The 20,300-nt window shown below is 40.5% G+C and overlaps 1 protein-coding gene across 3 annotated transcripts; it reads left to right on the forward strand.

The window, feature by feature from the left end:
- Nucleotides 1–2,140: 2,140 nt before the first annotated feature.
- Nucleotides 2,141–15,930, forward strand: Lsm6 (LSM6 homolog, U6 small nuclear RNA and mRNA degradation associated). Of its 3 annotated transcripts, XM_074041240.1 has the most exons (6): nt 2,177–2,296; nt 3,562–3,654; nt 4,821–4,927; nt 9,991–10,094; nt 13,457–13,570; nt 15,651–15,930. In XM_074041240.1, the coding sequence occupies exons 4-6, from the start codon at nt 10,001–10,003 to the stop codon at nt 15,683–15,685; spliced, it is 243 nt and encodes an 80-aa protein (XP_073897341.1). In that variant the 5' UTR covers nt 2,177–2,296; nt 3,562–3,654; nt 4,821–4,927; nt 9,991–10,000; the 3' UTR covers nt 15,686–15,930. The 3 variants fall into 3 exon arrangements, with proteins under 3 accessions (XP_020027543.1, XP_073897341.1, XP_020027613.1); XM_020172024.2 differs by lacking the exon at nt 4,821–4,927; XM_020171954.2 differs by lacking the exons at nt 3,562–3,654; nt 4,821–4,927 and having other exon boundaries at nt 2,141–2,296.
- Nucleotides 15,931–20,300: the final 4,370 nt, after the last annotated feature.

Here is a 20,300-nt window from a genome sequence, read left to right on the forward strand (position 1 = left end):
AAGCGGAAAACAAGCAGATGCAAAGATAACTCTGTATCATATGTTATTAGGGAATTGTAAGTTAAGACAATCAGATTCCTCTATACACCTATTAGAATGGCCAAAATCTAAAACACTGGACACATGAAATGCTGGTGAGGATGTGGAGCCGTCAGATCACTCGTTCACTGTTGATGAGTGTGCAAAACGTTTAGAAACCACACTGGAAGACAGCTCAGCACTTTCTTACAAACCTCAACATATTCTTACCATGCAATCCAACAATCACACCCCTTGATACTTGCCCAAATAAGTCTGAAAACTTAATCCTGTATAAAACCCTGCCCATGGATATGCATCGCAGCTTTTTTCATAACTGCCAAAATTTGGAAGCAACCAAGATGTCCTTAAGTAATGAATGAACAAAGTGGTCCATGCACATGAAATCTCATTCAGCACATAAAAGGAGTTATCATGCCATGCAAAGGCATGGGGATTTGAAGTGCATATTGCTAAGTGAAAGAAGCCAGTCTGCAAAGGCTATATACAATATGATTCCAAGTAGATGACATTCTGGAAAAGGCAAAACCCTGGAGACAATAAAAAGATCAGTGGTTGTCATGGGTGAGGAGAGAGGAAGAGATGAATAAATGGAGAACAGGATTTTTCAGGCTGTGAAACTATTCTGCATGCCCCTATAATTGTGGATACATGTAATACATTTGTCAAAATTCACAAACCTGTACCACATCAAGAGTGAACTCTAAACCATGATCTTTGTGTGACGTTGTGTCAATATAGATTTACTGACTGTAACAACCAACCTAAGTAAGCTAAACTAAACTTTGACAAATTGCCTTTATGACTTTAAGGCTCTTTAATAAGTTAAGGTTATGCTCACGGATTTGAAGAGTAGTTTTTGAATTAGGAAAAGGGTTGTGTGTGTTTTCTTTGTATAATAATAGATACTGTCTATCTGTCTATGGAACTAAACACATGTGAGATATGGCAAGTTGCCTTGTGAGTCAGTAAAGATCAATTCTAGGGTGCTCAAGTCTTTGTGGAGTTGGGCCCTTCCAGAGCTGTGGGCCTTGGAAAAAATAGCAGCTGCTCTGCGGATAAACCGGCCTGAAAACTACTACTTCCTGCCCAGCAGGCCCGGATCAATGGCTCCATCATGGCTCTGTGGCAAAGTAAAAGTAGTTATGAACCAAATTTTTTAAAGAATTAGGGTGCAATTTGATGTCTTTTATAAAGAAAGGCTTAAGGCAGCATTATATGTCCTAAGTGTTCTTTGCAGCTAGCTATTTGATTTAAATGGTGCTTTAAGTTTTTAAATTTATATAATATTTTATATTGCAGGAACTTCAAATACAGCCTTCTCAATAAATCTGTAACTATTTGGTCTTTACCCAAACCAAGCTTTTATAGAAGGATAGAAGAAAGTCTTTCTTCTTTACCAAATCACACCCAGTTGTTCTGTCTAGGATATCAAAGGTTTATTTCTTTTGCCTTTAGCTAAAAGTCACAGGAGAGGGAGCCTACTTTTTGTCTTAGGAAACAATTCTGCATCTTAGATCCTAGAAACACTTACAGGGTTAAAGATCTGTTGCTTGAAAATATTATCACATTTTTATAGTGTTATGTCATAAATAGAATTAAAATAAGAACTTTAAGCTGAGGAAGACATGTGTATAGGGAAAAAAGGAATCAAGTCTTGGTTGAAGAGTTTTCTCTTTCTCTTCCTTTCCGTTCATAGCAAAAAGATTGAGAACTTACGCAAACTTGCAAACCAAGCTCCCACAGCAGCACTTAAATGATATTTGTACACCATTTCCAATTAGAATTATAGTTTGTAGTGCAACACAATTTATGCCATTACAACTTGAGAGAGAGAGAGAGAGAGAGAGAGAGAGAGAGAGAGAGAGAGAGAGAGAGAGGGGAGAGAGAGAGAGAGAGAGAGAGACAGAGACAGAGAGAGACAGAGAGAGAGAGAGAGAGAGAGAGAGAGAGAGAGAGAGAGAGAGAGAGAGAGAGAGAGAGAGAGAGAGAGAGAGAGAGAGAGAGAGAGCGCCGACGTTTTCTACTTTAACCCGAAGGCGCCAGTTTGCCGCTAGACCAACCCGGGTTCTCGGATGCGCGCACGGCCTCGCGGTCCAGCCTTTCGGGTCCTCGCGGGCTGCCGTAGCGAGAGAGGCGCTGATTGGCTGAGCGGAAGGCGGCCGCTGCCTGCGCAGGGTCGGTTTTCGCTGCCGAAGTACGTGGAGGCCGGGCTCGCGGGCGCCTGGAGCGGGGCTTTTGGATCCTCGGCCGCGAGGTGAGCGCCACGGCCGCGCGGGCCGAGGTCGGGGCCGCGGGAAGCCGCGGGTTCGAGGCCCCAGTGTTCCGTGACGCTGCACGGCGTCCAGGGAATCCCTGTGCCTGCAGCGGCCGGGCGAGGATAGGGCCTGGCGGGAGCGGGGTGGAGCCCCGGGAGGCCGCGCTGGCCTCGGTCCAGCGGAGCGCCGCGTCGCACCGCGCTCAGCTCGCAGCCCCGGCTGCGGCGGCCGGGAGGCCTGGTGGGAGGCGCCCCTCCGGTCTCCGCCCCCCCGACTCCCCACCCGCCCGCCGGCGTCGGCTTCCCGGGCAGCCGTTCACCCTGGAACCCCGATGCTAACCCGGGGGCCGGCGGGAAAGCGGACCCGAGCCCCGGGAAGCGAGCGCTGGGCCCGCGCGCACCGCCGGGGCCGGGGCCGGGGTCGGGGCGCGACCCCCTCTCCAGGGTCCCCTGATGCGGGGCGCCCCCATCCCTGCGGAAAACTTAGTGAAGCCGTCCTCCGGCAGGCCGTTTTCTCCTGTATGTGCACGCAGCTGGCACGTCCAGTTTCTCCCTTAGCCCAGGGCTCCATTTTCACCACCTCACAGTAAACCTGGTTTTCTTCTTCCACTTGAGAACTTCTCCTGATTGGCTGCCTTGTGTCATCCATGTGAAAGTTCCATAAGTTATTCAGCCGTTTCCCCGACCGTGCGGCATGTTTGGGTTGTTTTTTGAGTTTTTGCTTCGTTTCATCATCCTAGATAATACTGTGAGAAGCTTTCTCCTCCCTGGGTTTCAGATTATTTCCTTGACCAGTTCTCAGCAGTGAGAGGACTACTGTAGATGATACGTCCTAATTAAGGTCCTTTTAGGGCCTTCATGCACTTTGCTAAGTTTTAGTCATTTCTATCACTCATGTATGACTGTGCCTGTCTCACCAAAACTGTGGTAGCTATACATTTTTAACACGTCAACTAGCAAATCAGGGCCTCTCTTTGGAGTTACTACTATTATTACTGTTTTGTTCTGTTGAGATGGTCTTGATATGTAGCCTAGGCTGGCCTAGAACTCATGATCCTCCTGCCTCTTGAATGCTGAGATTACAGCCATGCATCCCAAAACGACCAGCATCATCACTGTTTTTGATGGTGCCTGGCAATTCTGCCTGCTTGAATTTTGTGCAGAATCTTCAGAGGTATGTGTGAGAGTGAGCGTGTCAGTGGCGTTACTGCACAAACAAACAATGCAAAGCAGGAGAGACTTCAGTGGTCATCTTGTTTTTGCAGGTGAGGAACCTGGGGCCATGAGAGAGTTACCCAAGTCACACAGCTCATTAAGTAGCAGAGCTGGGATTAGAACTCAGGTTTCCTGCCTCCCAAGTGAGTACCCTTATCTGCTGCATCAGGTGTTCTCTCACTGAACTGTGGCCTACAAGATTCAAGAATTTAAGATGTTTGTAATACCTGGCTTATTCCCTCCTATTTGAATTATACTAATAGATTTTAATCGTCTGAGGGATCAGTAACACAGAAAAAAGGAAAGTAATTTTTTCATGTCCAGGATAGAAATCCATTGTTTAGAATGGCAACCCCTTCCAATTTTTGACATTTGTTTTCAGATTTTCTTTGTGCTGGAATAAGTTATACAGTTGTCCTTCAGTATCAGTGAGATTGGTTCTAAGACCCCATTCCCCAATACCAAAATGCACAAACACTCAGGTTTTTTATACAGAAGGTATAGTGTTTTTATATAACCTACACACATCCTCCCATATACCACAAGTTGTCTCTAGATAACCTGTAATACTTCATAGAGTGTAAATACTGTAAATAATTATATACAGGATTGTTTAGGGAATAATGACCAAAAAAATCTGTACATGTTCAGTACAGATAGAACCGTGGTAGGTGTAATTAGAATTTTTTTGAAGTATTTCTGATCTGTGGTTTGAATCCGCAGGTGTGAAACCTTGTTTTTGTTTTGGGCTTTGCAATAAGCAAAGTTTTTGAACCTCAGTTGACATTTTGGGTCAGATAATCCTTTGTTCTAGGGAACTGTACTGTGTGTTATAGAATGTTTAACAGTATCCCTGGCCTCTGTCCACTAGATACCAGTACCACACCCACCTGACAATCCAGACTGTCTCTAAACATTTCCAAATGTCTCTGAGTGTGGAGCACAAAAATCACCCATGGTTGAGAACCACTTACTTATAGGAATTATCTGGGGAACTTTATAAAATGTAAATGACAGTGCCTTTTGCCTAAGTAGGCTTCCAGAATCTGCATTTAACAAGCATCTCAGTAGACTTGGGTGCTTCACTTTCTTGAACCTGAGGTCAGCACAGGTATCTTCATTCTTACTCTGGCAAGAGAATAATTCAGGCAAGACATGAAATGTACTGAAAGTGATAGTAAAGTTCATGAGGAAAGGAGCACACTTTCGGTAGACTGAAGGCTGATTGTCTCTAGACTGAGAAAGGTAATATTAGCCTTTGAGGTTTGAGTATTTATTGCAATTGCCCATGAGAAATTTCTGTCCCTAGGTGCAGCCTACAAGGCTGAGATCAGGGGTAAGCAACTGAGTCAAGAGGCTGCAAAATTTACAAGATTACAACGTACAAATGATTATTGGGTCCACCTGACCTCTAAGGTATGGTTTATGGGACTGGGTTCTGTTAGTTAAGTCTTTCTTAATCTTTAGGTAGGTGGGAGACTCAAAGGCATTTTGTGACAGTCCATGACCTTGGTGGGCTATTTTGATCTTATCAGGCTTGCCACCTGTGAGTTGGAAAGTTTAATTACAAAGTTCTCTCTCAGAGACCTTGTGATCTTTCCCTTCCATGGTCACCATTTAACGTTTGCCTGCTACCTAACATTTTTACCCCCTCAGGGGCTCCAGACCTTGAAGAATCCTCCATTTTTAGGTCACTTTGCATGTTCCCATCACTCATGGCTAACTGCTGCTTATCAGAACAACACAAAAATGTTTCTATTTTCTCTTCTCTTTCTGTTACTCAGTATGGAGGTACTACAAGATTAGTAGTTGTTGGAGTACATGCATGTTACTGTGCCAGTCACCATACTCATAGTTGGATCCATGGGGTGAAGATGGGACAGGAATTTTGCTTGGCACGGACCTTGAATGTCTCTTCTACAGACTTGAGCTTTGCTTAGTGGGGATACCAGATAAGTAAGTTTTCTCTGTCTCTGAGCAGCTTACACCCACTGTGGGAGACTGGTTGGCAAATTGAGAAATGCAAAGTAGTCTGAGAAGGGCAGTGACTGGAAAGAGGTGCTCTGTGTGGATTCCCTTGGCCTTTGTAGGGAGGGGAAGTATAAAGCCTTCAAAAGACACCAAGGCACTTCATTGTTCCTGAGGGAGCTATTTCTTCTCAGTGTGCGACGTCCTGGTTGTAATGTTCCCTTGCAGATTTTTGCTTTTCCATTTTTTGACTCTAAACTGTAAACACTGTAGGAGTCGGTAAGCATTTACAGGTAAACAACGCTAAGACATAAGGATTTTCATGTCTTCTCTTGGGTAGCACAACCCACAGTCACATCAGATATATTTCTTTTCAGGCTAACTTACAGTATTATGTCACTAGGTATTTTCTCCCAGTGCCACTGCTCCTGAACAGGTCTCTCACTGTCTCCAAGGCCGTTCCTAGGATTTAACAGGAACCCTGACATTCAAAAAGTCCAAGTGTGTGTACGTTTGAAACGGCTGAGGCTTTGGGGCCAAGCCTTGCCCCTGCCTTCCCCCTGAAGTCAATGTGAATTGCACATGAACCCAACATGGCCTGGCACATCCTTGGGTGAATAAAACCTCCCCCCACCAGTTGTTTTACTAAAAAACAAGGAAACCTCTGGTTTTGTGGGGTTTTTTGTTTTTTGTTTTTTTCTGTTTGCAGATATTCTAATACTAGATCTCTCAGTAGCTTCTGACAGAGAATACACTGCAATTGACTTAACAGCCATTTATGCAAGCCTGAGTAGGAATCAGGGGAGGGATGGGAGTCACAGAGGATGATTATGCTTTCATTTTGAAGGAAGTTTTACCAAGGTGACCCTGCAAAAGGAGGTCTTTTTCCTCATGTGTTTATAGTTCAAGAGTTTTATCTCTTGCTTTAGAGACATTCTGATTGTTAGAACCATTCCTTCTGCCTTACCCAATTTAAAAGATGAAAACTTAAAATTACTTGAGCCAAGTGATGGGAAAAATTGTGGTGTCAAGACCAATTTACTCATACAAAATGGATTTATGGGCAAGTCATTAAGTAACAGGGAATACCAAGAAGCCTAATGAAGACTAATGTAAAAGTTGTGGCACTCCTCAAGTGATGGATAAGATGCACTTGAGGCAACTATGTTCTTTCTAAATAACTTTAAAAATATCTTTTTCTAGAGCTCTAGCAGATTGTAGATATCCTAGAGAACAAATGAGAAATTTGTTATTAGTCCTCTCTTTCATGGGACTTACAGTCTTTTGAGGGAGGAGAGAGAGAAGGAAGGAGAGAGAGAAAGTGAGAATGATAGTGACAGGTTGTATCAAATAGAACCAAATGCCAAACTGTATGATGCTAGCACTAAGTGGAGGTGGCCTGTCTCCACTCTGCCACCTAAAGCAGAAAGTTAAGTTCTGGCTTGAAGCCTTCCCCCACTCCCTGTTCTTGGGAATGGTATTTCCCCAACTTGCCAGTGCATTGCAGTGCCCTAGGATTGTGCAAACCGATTCCTGGACCTACCCCAGAACTGCTGAACAGAATCTCCAAGTGACCCAAATGACTAATTTGGGAAACTGACCCCGAGGTTCAAACCTGTGCTCCCCAGGAATGAATGTGGCGCTGTGCCCTTCCATGGCTGTCTCTCTCCTTTGCCTGTGGAGATTTTACCTTCAAACTCAAACATGTTGTCCATTACCTTGGCTAACACCTCTTTTCAACTGGTGGATCCTTCAAATGTGGCTCAGATGTCTCCTTTCCAGAAGTGCTCCTTCCATCTGCCATGCCTGGCCTAAGAGTCTTCTCTCCACCATTCACCATGATTCTACCCACATACATGTGCCTTTGTGAAATTCTCCATTTCTGTGTGTTTTACCCCTTTGGAGTGTAAGCTCCCAGGCCCAAGACCATGTCTTAGGTGTTACATTCCCAGCCTGTGTATCAGACACTTCGTAGGTATTTCATGAAAATTGGAAGTGTTGACTGGCTTCAGGAAGAGACTGATGTTAATTGGAATAAAGATGACACTTGATGCAGGTGTGATCTTTGGCATGTTTAGAACATGTCTGTGCTTTTGAAAAGGTGCACAAAGTTATAATATCTTTACTATCAGTATTTATTCCAGGCTAACTGATAGTCTGGGTTTGTGTTTTTTTAATTGTTAACTTTTAAGCCTTCTAATTGTTGCTTTTCAAATGTTTTTTATTTGAAATACTGTAAATACTCAGGAATGAGGTGAAATTAATAATTAAAGTAGCTAATTGCTATAGTTACCATTCTGAAATAGGTTTTCACATCACAGTGCCTTTTGGTGGTTTTGCTAATGCGGAGTAGACAGCTAGTCTCATCTCCATTTTGTACACGAAGGGAATGGGGTGCAAGGACTGGGCATGTGTGATGAGTTCAGTAGGCTGCCTGAGTTGCAGTCTCTACAAGTGTTCACAAAATAGCACATGTGCAGGACATAAATAAGGTAGTTTACAGATGAATGAGAAGATTTGTTTGTTTTTACTAAACTCATTAAAAGTACTGAATCTGTTACAGTATCTACTTTGTCATTTTTCTCTTTACGCTCAAAACGGTAAATAAAACTGCTGTGTGGTCTGAATCTTGCATGAATGTAATTGTAATTTTAGTTATCTATTGAGACTGGAGTGAAAAGAAATGAGCTGGTAGTTCAGTGGAAAAGTTAAATTAACATTTGCTGAGAAAATAACCCGTCAGTTTTTTTTTAAAAATCTTTCAAGCCTTGTGGGGGGAGCAACTTGTGGATGGTCCAAATGATGATTTCTGAAATTTGTGTTGCATTTAATTTCCAATATTAACTTTTTGTGAGTTAAAGAAAATTGTTTTCCTTACATTATCCCTTCTATTTACTCATGCCACTTAAATAAGTTTTTAAATTCTTCTAGATTCTGAGTTCCCAAGGCAAAACTTCTGTGTATGACATGTTCTAAATTTCCTTACACAGTGTGTACATGCACACATTTGTTGAACAAATGAAAAACAGTAATCTACATTCCAGCTTATCCAAACTGCTAATGAATTGACCTGAGAATATCTTCCAACAATGATCCTAAACATGAATTCAGACCATAGGGTGGATATACTTGGAGTGAAATAAGTAATGCTATTTATAGAAGAATGTGGAATGATACTTTCAAATCAAATGATACTTTGATTTGAAAACAAATAAAAAACCAACTTGATATCTTGGGGCAAGTCCTTAAAATATTGTATCTCTGCTTTTATTTACTTTTGTTGAACTGTGGTTTGAACTCAGGGCTTAGTGTTTGCTACGCTGACATGGTACCACTTGAGACACACCTCCAGCCTTCTGTGCTAATTTTAAGCCTCAGTGATACATGCCTATCAAATAAAAGTGAATAAATGTCACTGAAACAAAAAATCTAATTTCCAGAGTCACTTAACTCTGCTTGAGTGATGAGTGTTTTCATTTATTTACTGAAATATTTTAGAGATCGCTGTTGTATAGCAAGATGAATTTTGAAAGGAGCAGTGCCAGTTTTATGTTTCATGCTGTTAATTTGGGTGTGTAATGTTACCTATCTGTTTCAAACTCCTATTATATTTGAGTTTTAAGATCTTTTTTTCTTTGCTATTTAGAACATGTCTGCTACAGTCATAGCTGAGTAAGCATTAGCAACTTGGAGAAAGCTGGTTAAGGCTGTGATTATGAACGTAGCTGGTTGTCTGCTTATGAGCTATGCAGCTTTGAGCCCAGGGCTTTCCTTCCTGTGTATCAGGAAAATGAAGATGGAGACAGTACCTCAGTGGATAGTGAGGTTTCAGCGGGTTCATATGTAAAGTGCTTAGAAAAGTGCTGGCATGTCGTAGACTCAATTCTTAGCTTTCAGTTATGATTATATTATTTTATAGAATTTAGACATCAGCTGTTCAGAAATGTGCCTACTCTACTTAATGTGAACTGCAAATGAGCCTTAATTTGTGCTTCAGCATTCCATCACATTTTGGTTTTCTCTTCTTTTATTTTCATCAGCAAACTGGGAATATTAAGAACTTCTCCCCAGAGTTCCTGTAAAGATTTGATGTGATGGTTAATAGCTAATAGATGTTAATACAGTTGTCACCATAAAATAAGTGTTCATTAAGTAGTGAAGGTAGTAGTGGCTGTCATGAGTGTCCTACCTGTGTGTGACGCAGTAGTGGCAAGTGATGAAGACAGAGCTCTAGTGAGGTTATGCCATGAGGCTGTTGTGGGGACTACATGAGATAATATATTAAAATGCTTAACTTGGTAGCTTGGTTAGTATCTGCTTCATGTCATCTGTGTCTGGTGGCATGTTACCTGTCATTCAGTGGTGGAATAACCATACAGAGTCTTTGTTCACGGTCCTTTGATATGATACTGGATTTCCTATAAATATGTTACAAGGTTACTTTTGTTGTTGTTGTTGAGTGATTAACTTTTGTCTTTATGTTTATTGCTCCCTTTCATATTTTTGATCAGGATTGTTGAAATGAGTCTGCGAAAGCAAACCCCCAGTGACTTCTTAAAGCAAATCATTGGACGGCCAGTTGTGGTGAAATTAAATTCTGGAGTGGATTATCGAGGTAATATTCTCATGTTTCATCCTCAGTGGTATAACTAAATAAGTAAGTGTGATTTACTGATGTTTATTAACTCTTAAATGTACCCAGTAGACCAAAAAAAGTGTTGATTATCAATAGTGTTTAATGTCTATCTCTGTGATGGTTCCTTTTAGAGAGATAATTCTGACAGAGCATGACCTTCTGACTTCTGGTACTATTTCTGTGAATTCTTTCTCCTGCCTCTGTTTTGAGATCACGTATACCTAAGTTCCCTGGTAATACACTAGGATCACAGGCATGAGGTACTGAATATCAGAACACCATAGTATGGCAGCATTTGTTTTTATAGAAGTGTTCGAGATTGGCAAGCCACCCTTTAGACAGTATCACTTTACAGTACAACTTTCCCACTCATAAAACATGTGAGTGTCAGAGAGAAATGGTATCAAATTCCATTTTTTTAAGGTTAGTAAATCCCAAATCTTCCATGATTAAGATATGTTAAATTACGTAGAATATTTCACAGCTATAGAAAACTGATGCACTAGTAAAGTTTTATAGCCTTTTCTTGGTCTCTTTTCTAAATAATTAGTGATACTAATCTCTTGATGTTTTTCTTCTTTCTACACATGCAAACAAATGTTACTGAGTGCTTACCACCTCCCCAGTGTGTGTTACCCACTTTAATACATTTTCATTTTATCATCCCGTAAGTCCATTGAGATCTCTTGATTATCCCCCCTAGGAAGGGAGGGTAAGCCAAATTTGACTCAGATGCCTTGGTAAGAAACCATTCATTGTAGCTCAGTGGTAGAGGGCTTGCATAGCATGTACAAAGCCCTGGATTTGATCTTTATAATGCAAAACAAACCAAAAGGAAGAAAGTCACTGTGTTTTACTGTTGTAGTTTGCTGACATTAATAACATTACCAGTTTAATTTGATTTTTATAGTGGAACTATTTATAAAGTCGCCGTTCTGTGTACTGCTTCTTGTCCAGAAGTTTGGATGAGCTGTAAGGAGGAGGATCCTAGACTTCCAGGGATTTCGGTGTATCTGACAATTTCTTGGGGTGGAGACCTATTACAGTCAATTTCTTCTCAGTGCCCACTTTTTTGAAATAATCAGCTAGCTTAGCTTTTGGGGAGAGGTTTTTTTTTTTTTTGTCTTTTCTTTTTTGGTGCTGGGATCGAACCCAGGGCCTCAGGCATGCTAGGCAAGCGCTGTACCACCGAGCTACATCCCAGCCCCTAGCTTAGCTTTTTTTTGGTCTACAATCTTTAAGGAAAATGTTTCTGTTTATAAAGGTAATACATGTTTATTTTTAGAAATTTAAAAGCAAATAGTGGAAAGTACATGGAAGAAAGCAAATTCCCCCTATTCTACTATCTGGGTGTAATCCATCCACCTTTCTAATTCTGACCCTTTCTATATAAACCTGATTAAATGGAATCAGCTGTACAGGCCACCTGATTTTTTTTTAATTGCACTAAGTAATACATTCATTTCTGTGACAATATAGAGATTTTAATAGCTGCGTAAGGGTTCTTGTGTGGCAATACCATAGTTTTATTTTTAACCCATTTCTTATTGATGTATACTTAGATGTTTACCAAGTTTTGCTATTATAAACAACTACTTTTTTGACACATCATCTTGAGCACTTGCCCAGCTGTCTCTGTAGGATGAACTCCCTGGGCTAGGATTTCTGCATATGCCGAGTGGCCTTGTATTAGATCCCAGATTTATCCTCCATGATCTCAGCAACTCTTACTAGCTTTTGTTTATCTTTTGCAATCTAATTGGCAATAAGTGCAATCTCATTTTTAAATTTTTATTTATAGTTTCTTTTTTGCATGGGTAGTAACTGTCACATTTTTCTTTTGACGAATGACTCTATGCTATTAAAACAAAATGTTTTGAGGGAGCCTACTACAAGAATGAACTTATTTTGTAGTTAAATAATTAAAAGAGTAAAGAATAGCTTTCTGTGCTACTTTAACTTGAAGAAAATTCTTGTTTTTGGTTATTTATAGTAGTCTGTCTCTTGGAGAAGGGAGACAGTTATAACATTGGCCTCCTGAGTAAGTTGGTTGGTCGGTGTTGTTTTTAGACTTTTGCTTTGACACTAGATATTTTGATTAGTAGTGAACATGGCATTTTGAAATAACCCTTTGGACCAATTTTCATACATGTTTGCATATCATGTAGAAGTCTCTTGCTAGTTTACCATTGTGGTTTAGACATAAGATCATACAGCAGAAAAACTGACAGTAAAGTTGTATGTTAAGCTTTCCTTTGCTGGGAGATAATTGTTCTTGATAGTTTACAGTATGTTCTGGTCCTTTAAAAGTTTACAGCTTCTCGCACAGTTCCGTTGGGTTAATGTCTTGTGCTCTCATTACATACCCACAGTTTTGAAAAGAAACGTTTTTGTTTAGAGGACAATGGGGCAGAAGCAGGGAGTGGAGAGCATGCTAATGAAGCTAAGACTCTAAATGAAACTATTGACTTGGCTAATCAAATTGAATCTAGTATGTATTTTTACTTTTTTTTCCCTGAGAAAATACCACTTTAAATTAAAGGCTGAAAGTTAGAGGCTTACAGATTTTCATTTTTTGGAAAAAAAAAATCTGGTCAGATTTTCTGAAATTTATACCATCTTAACACAATTAAAATGATTCACTCACACCATTTCCTTGAAAGCTCCCTGGAATGTTTTTAGCCATTTATCTCTATTAGTTTTGATTTGGAAACATTGTAACTGTAACAGAACAGAATGGGATGTGTTATAATGCAATATGTTGCCCTGTATTCTCAAGCTGCTCTTGACTGTGAGTCACAGCTTGGAGATGTTCTTTCAGGAGCACCTGCTGTCTCCTCTCCTATTATTTTAACAGATCGCAGAGACTTCCTCTTAACCCTGGAGTACATTCATCTGCTGCGGTAGATGTTGTGAAAGAGTGAGATAAATCTGCCAGATCTGAATTTCACTTAGTGACTAAAGAAATGCCACTGGAATCGAGGCTCATTTGTCCATGCAGAAATGCCCACTCCTGTTGTTAGTGTCCAGAGAATGGCATTTTAGTGGGAATATTCTAGTCTTGTGAAGGTTTTCAAAGTTGCTGGAGTGATCACGCATACCAGAGGGAAGGCCAGTGTTGCCCATGCGGTATTAGTGGGTGCATGACTGCTTGTATGCTATTTGCTTCTTAGCCTTCATTCAGACTGGCAGAGTGAAGACCCCACTTGTGCTTAAGTCCATTGAGTTTTGTTTACAGTGTTTTATTATTATTATTATACATCTGAGGGCTAATGATGAAAGAGATTCTCAGTTCTAAGTTATCCCTGTAATTTCTTCTTTTTGATTAAATCTTGCTCCAGGGGTCCTGGCTTGTCTGGATGGCTACATGAATATCGCCCTGGAGCAGACAGAAGAGTACGTAAATGGCCAGCTGAAGAATAAGTACGGGGATGCATTTATCCGAGGGAACAATGGTAAAGTTTCTTCACTCTATGGTGGTATCTGTTCAAAATAGGCCTTTGTTTATCATCAGGAACACCAGACGACTTTCCAGATCACTTAAAAGTTCAGTTTTAAGGTTTGACCACATGGCTCAAGTGTTAAAGTGCTGCCGGAGAAGCGCAAAGTCCTGAGTTCAACTCAGCACCACCAGAAAAAAAAATTCTGTTTTAGTTATGTTTGTTTTCGTTGGTGCTATATGCTTGTATCTTGAATCTTCACTGTGGCCAATTGGTTTTTTTCATGGTATTTTGGAACTAGAAATTCTCTTTGCTCCTTTCACTGATGAGGAGCTGAGGGACATTGATAAACTGGCCTGGGACCCTGTTCTCTGAGGTATCATTTGTTTTATTCCTCCAACATACATTCTCAAGAGTCCAGAAATTGGAGCTATTAGAGTGAATGCTGTTTTCCCGCTTCTATATTGGGGATATTTAGTTTACATAATTGGGCCCTTAGCTTTTCCTGTTTGTCCTTTTTCTGTTAAGTATTCAGATACTTCTTGTGTAACTGTGTACCTCTAACTTAGCAAAAAAGGCAAAATAAGAAATACAGTTTTGAGGTTAAGCAGCTTTTTAATACCTAATACATTGCTATGCTTATTGCGGTTATTTCTAAGTCATGTCACTTCAAAATTGTCAACAAAAATCCCATTTATTTATTTATTTTGAGGCAAGATTTCATTATATAGCCCAACCTGGCCTCAAGCTCACAATATTCCTACCTCAGTCTCCCAAGTGCTGGGATTATATGCATGCACCACTCAAACCTGGCATTTAAATTTTTGGCTAGGAGGGGAAGACATGAAATTATAGAAATTATCCCTTGACTTATTCTTATTTTTTGGTCTCTTCCCATTCAAATGGAGCTTTGGGATTCTTGAGTTCAAATTTTGTATTGATTTCTTTACTTTTGATTAAGAGGATCTTCAGCATCCTTAACGGTTGTTCTCTTTGCTATGAATTAGGTATCCTAACTTATATATATCTTTTGCTTGCTTTTTAATAGAATTTCTTCTCCATATTTTGTGTTTTTGACTTCCTCCTTTTACTAAAAAATGTTATAATCACTCCTCACCTCACAGTAGCTGATAGCCACTGTCCATGGCAGATGAGGGTCAGTCTTTCACATGCACACCACACCTAGGACTGTGCAGTTTCCCCAGGTGTGGTTTGACTTGTATTCTCATGACTCCTGTCATATAAGCTTTCCCATGCTGCAATCAGTGCATGTTAGGCTCCCAAGTTTGAATTTTGCTCTTTTTTTTTCCCATTGTTTTGCTGGGTAGGGGTGCATTGTGGCATTTATAAAGGTTCTTACAATATGCCAAATACATCATAGTTGAATAAGAGGATCTCAGCTTCTTTGATGAGTCTGTGCTGGGTTCTTGGACCGAGATGTGTTATAGTTCACTTTGAACAAATCCTGTCAGTGCATGTGAGCGCGAGAGAGGGTGTGCCTGCGGAAGCTTGAGCACTGAGCCAAGCACTCAATCTCTCTTTTTCTTACCTACCACTCACCTGCTGAGTTCAGTTCGGTGGGCATTATAGTACTAGTTAAGTAAAACTTTGGGTAGCACTAAACATTGACACTAACAGGGAACTCAAACTCTTTTGCTGACCTGTTGAAATTTAAAAAGTAAATAGTAAGGTTAGGGTTTATATTGAGGAGCTGGATGAAAACATGCTATTTATTCTTACTCTGAAATTGAGCCTGCTAGATTTACTGATGTACTTTCCTAAAAGCATAATTATTATGCAGCTGATCATAGAGCAACTTTAGATTCTGGGCACTTTTACTTTTATCTTAATTCCATACCACTATTTGTAAAGTAAGCAAGATACATAGGAAGATCAGGTGCAGTCATGTAAGACATCAAATTCAGGTCTAGATACATAAAACTAGTCCTACAGTGGTTCCAGAATTATTTACATACTATGAGAATTCCTTTTAAATGTACAGAGGTGTCAGTCCAAAATCAATATGCTTTTAAAACTCGCTACTAAGACACTTACAAGCAGTTGTTTAAAAATGTATTTATTTTTGTTTTTCCAGTGTTGTACATAAGTACACAGAAGAGAAGGATGTGAAGACGCCAAGCAGCTCATTTCATAATTGGACATGCTTTTTATGAAAATTGTCTTTGGTTCTTTTTGTGATATAAGTTCTCATGTTTTCATTGTAGTTGTGATTTTTTCACTGACATGTGATTAAGATGTATAAAATTATGTGTTGAATTGTAAAGAATTTTTCACATTTAAGTTTTCAGTCATTTTCTTTTACCTGTATGTCAGTATACTGAGTGCTAAAAGAATTAAAGAAATACCAACAGCTATTTCTTCCTACAAGGTTATTTAACTTAAGGCTCAAGTAACATCTTTTGATTTAATTTGCTCTACTCTGTTGACTACACTGTTGCATACACGGACATATAAGTAAAACATTCTTTATCCCTTCTCTGCTACTCACCATCCATACACCACTCAAAACACTTGGTGAAAATGTTCTACAAAGGCATACAGTTTCAGTCTGAGCTATAAAAAGGGGCCATGAAGTCATAAGCTCAGCTGCTGATTCAGTCACCTAGATAGAAAATAGAGTGAGGAATCTTAACAGTTGCACTTCCACACAAGGAGTGGGAATCTCAGTTGAGTGGGGGAGAAATTCTAAAGATTATCCATATGCCAATTAGGTGAAAACCTTCCTGTCACAGCCACCCTGCTGCAATTCCTATGCGGTTAAGCTTTACATTTTCAGCATTTTCTCCCTTTCTGGAGCCTTGGCATCAATGTCTATACAGGAGAGGAAAAACTGTCCAATCCAACTGTGGCAGTCATTTAGATTAGAGCAAAACCCAGAGTTTATAAACTCATTCAAGTTCCAGTTGCTAAACTGTGTCTGGGAAAAAATCCCTCCTGCCTCTTGCTTACAAGTGGCTTTGGGGGAGCCTTTCTCTAAAATCAGAGTCAAGTTTGAGTGAGACATCACCAAGGAGAGAAGCCACCAGGTTTGTGTGGCTCCTGCTGAGAGGGTTTGTATCATTTATTAATGCTTGGTTCACTGAACAGTTTTATGCTGTCCCCGGGAATAACAAATATATCTGGGTGCTGTGGTTGAATGGACACCAAACAATTGTGTGGAACACTATATTGGTCTTCCTCTTCCCTCTTTCCCTACTCCAAACAACCCCTGATTTGGGAACTCCTGGTGTGGTTTAAAACAATTGCTGATTGAAGGATGAGGAACAAGAGATAGGAGATGGTACTGGTTCTGTTTGGTGTTTGTGTTTTATTTTAAAGATCAGAGTAATTGGAAACAATTATTTTTTAATTAATAACTCAGAAAACATGAACAGAAGCATTTCACAAGGTTTTACTGTGTGCACACTGAAAACAAAACACTTTATGCTGTGCTTCAATAATTTATCACTTCTTGACGGGCTTGAAAAGGGTCCCGTCTGTAAGTACAAATCATCAGTTTGCTCTTTTATAAATGATTTCTTTTAAGGAGAAAATGGCTGTCCCTCCAAGTGGAGCACACATGTTCTCATTTGTTTTGTAGAGTATGTCGGCTGCTAGGTTACTGTATCCCTTCCTTCACATTCATTGCCACCTCTAAAAGCAGTTGCGTTATTACCTCCCACCAATCTGTAGCATCCTATTTTTGCTAACTCATTCCCTGACCTCCCCTACAGTATGTAAGTCTTTATTTTTCCCTTGCCATCTCTAGTTTAATAGCTCTACAGCAGAGTAGTAGCGTGTTCATCCATAGAACTACTTTTAATCAAGATCGACTTTGGCAAATGCTGCCATTTTTATGGTAATAAGGGGCTGTATTATGAACTTGGACCAGTGCAAGTTGTCCCCTGTGTCCACCTTCACGTAGTACAAACCGTGAAACAAAGTGTAAATGCTAGAATTACTTTTTTCTTAACAGTCTCCTAGAGGTCAGCAAATGAATTCCAATTGCATCATTGCAAAGACATTTGTTCTAGGTTGAAGAATTTTTCACTTGAGTAAATATATTCTCCCTGTCTCTGTGCCCCCAAACCCTGGCTGTCACACTCTTTCTCTTGGGCTGTGACAAAACAGAATGTTTAGCGGGAAACAAAATTGTGCTTGATTTTTAGACTATCTGACTTCACATTCTGTTTTGGTCTCTGAGCTATTCCTTGGCTAATCTTCCAACAAGTAAAATTGATTCTTACTTCAAAACTGTTTATCCCAAAACAGAGCTGTTGACAAGTACAAATACAGATGGCAGACATGTGGTCTGATTTTCATGTTCTCGTCTCAGCATTCAGGGAGGGAATGTTACTGAGAGATGGTTTACATCTTGAGTTTCTTGTTCAAGGCACTATGTAATGTATGCTAGGAGTTCCTAATTATGTGACAAATAGTAACAAATGCTTAGGGGATTTCCTTAAGGTTGGAAAACACAGCAGCACAGACTTGGTGTGTAAGGCTTATCACCCTGGAGGCTGTAATTATCTGCTTCAGAAGAACAGAAGCAGTCTCCAGGGGAAAATTGTCTGATAATCATACTGACCCCTGTGGCCTCAGTGCAGCATTCCAGGATCCAGTCTGCTCCCTCACTGTGGGTGGACAGCACCCATCTTTGCACTAACCTTTGTCCTCAGAGCAAACGTCCTCCAGAAGATTGGCTTGCTCTTGCACTGGGGGCAGCTCCTGGCCTATGCTGTGACCTTGCTGTTCTTCCCAACCAAACTGCATTAGCCATTGTTTTTCTCCACAAAAAGAAATAGTTGGAGAAAGGAAGACAAACTGCAGGGTTTTTTTTCTCCCCTAACCCCGTTCCAGAGGCTGTGCTCAAAGCATGCCTCTGACTGCCTCATAAGGTGGCCCTGGTCACTGCTGAGCCAGGCTCCTTTTAAGAGTGCAGGGTCAGTCATGACCTCTCTGGAGTCTGAATATTCCACAACTGCTTTAACTCTGTTACACCAGTACATGGCAGTGTGACCATGCATGTCTCTTGACTAACTGGCCTTCACTCACCACTGGCGTCCAATTGTCCTGAGTGGAGGCAAGACTGCAGAAGTGTACAGTGGTGCAGGTCATGTGTGCCAGGACACTGAAGACAGCCTTCCTCTCCTGCTCTCGGCCTGCTTCCTCCTTTTAGAAGGGAGTAGGGATTTGAGAAGGTGCGCCAGAAATCAGTTCAACAGCTCTTGACTGGCCACTGGGCAGGTACTGTGCTGTCTTACGGGGAAACATGACTAAGACATTCATGCCCTCTGAATAATGGAGGCTTGTGTGTAAGTTTGGATAATTTCAGGGGAAACTGATGCCTTATCATTTTTTTTTAAGTTGGGTCAAATTGTGAGAATTCTTTTTAAAATGTAAATACTTCACATGCATTTGATAATCTCAATTGTGTTCATACCTTGAAATTCCAGATAAATTCAGGACTGGATAATTTTGAAATCCGATTATTTCCACCTACTATTTGTCCATAGGCCCATGTGGTTCAACTTCCCATCTTTAAATGCTTTTTTTAATTCCCATCTAACAGAAACCAGAATTTTCTGATTCCAATGAACAAGCATATTGGATGTTTATTTGGATACCAGTTTTGATTCATCTGCAGTATTGATTTTCTTTTCTTAGTAGTTTGAAAGTTACAGCAGATAGAAAGATGGGCATATTCTAGAACTTCATAAAATCAACACTGGAACAGTTGGGATAGACTAGTTTTCAAGGCCTACTTTACAAAAATGTTGAAGTCCATATGGACTCCATTTATTCCAGGTTTTATAATGGAATGGGTGCTGGTGGGTTTGTCAAAATATACCTAGAATTGGATTAAAAGAGGTCAGTTTGTGGAAAGTTTACATGACATAATCTTAGAGAAGTAGTTTTGTGACCATGATGTATATACAATATTCCAAATCATTATTCAGTGTTTATGTCAAATTAGAATTTCTATTGTACTTGCAGCAATAGGGAAAAAATTAAGAATTTGTTATGTGTACAGTGAATAGGTGTTGCTAGGACACCATGCAACTTTTTGCCCCAAGTGGTGTATTACAGACAATCTCTGAATCTCAGTGGTGTGAAACAAGTGATTCTCACTCATGCATGTTCACAAGGGCCAACCAGGGAGGCTGTGCTCTTTGTGGTCACCAGAGGCCCAGGCTGCACCTGATGTTTTCACATCTCAATGTGAGGACTTGGGGCTTACTGCTACAGGGGAAGAACATGAAGGACCTCTCCCTGGGCCTTAGGTGCTTTTGCTTAGAAGTGACACCAGTCACTTCTACTTCATGTCATTAGCCAAATCAAGTTGCGTGGCCATGGTTTGCTAAGTTTTCCAGGAAAAGTGTTAACAGACTCAAAGAGAAATTCAGAAATACCAGTGAATGTTGGTGATATGTAGTAATCACACTGCTCCAGGGAAATGGACCTGAAGATGAATGTAGAGTAACATATCATAAGGAATTGACTCACAGTTGTGGAGGCTTGGCAAGTCCAACATCTGCAGTGTAGGCCCGCAGCTAGAAGAATTACAGTTCAGATTCCTCTCTTCCTTTGAGGAGGTCAGTGCCCACTGTCGTGGGTGGGGATGAAGCCCACCCATGAGATGAAGGGTCATCTCTTTGACTCAGTCAGCTTTTTAAATGGTGATCTCATCTAGAGAATATCCACACAGCAACATCTAGGATAATGTTTGACCAAGCAACTGAGT

This window comes from Castor canadensis, chromosome 9, assembly GCF_047511655.1.
Source record: "Castor canadensis chromosome 9, mCasCan1.hap1v2, whole genome shotgun sequence".
Lineage (NCBI taxonomy): Eukaryota > Metazoa > Chordata > Mammalia > Rodentia > Castoridae > Castor > Castor canadensis.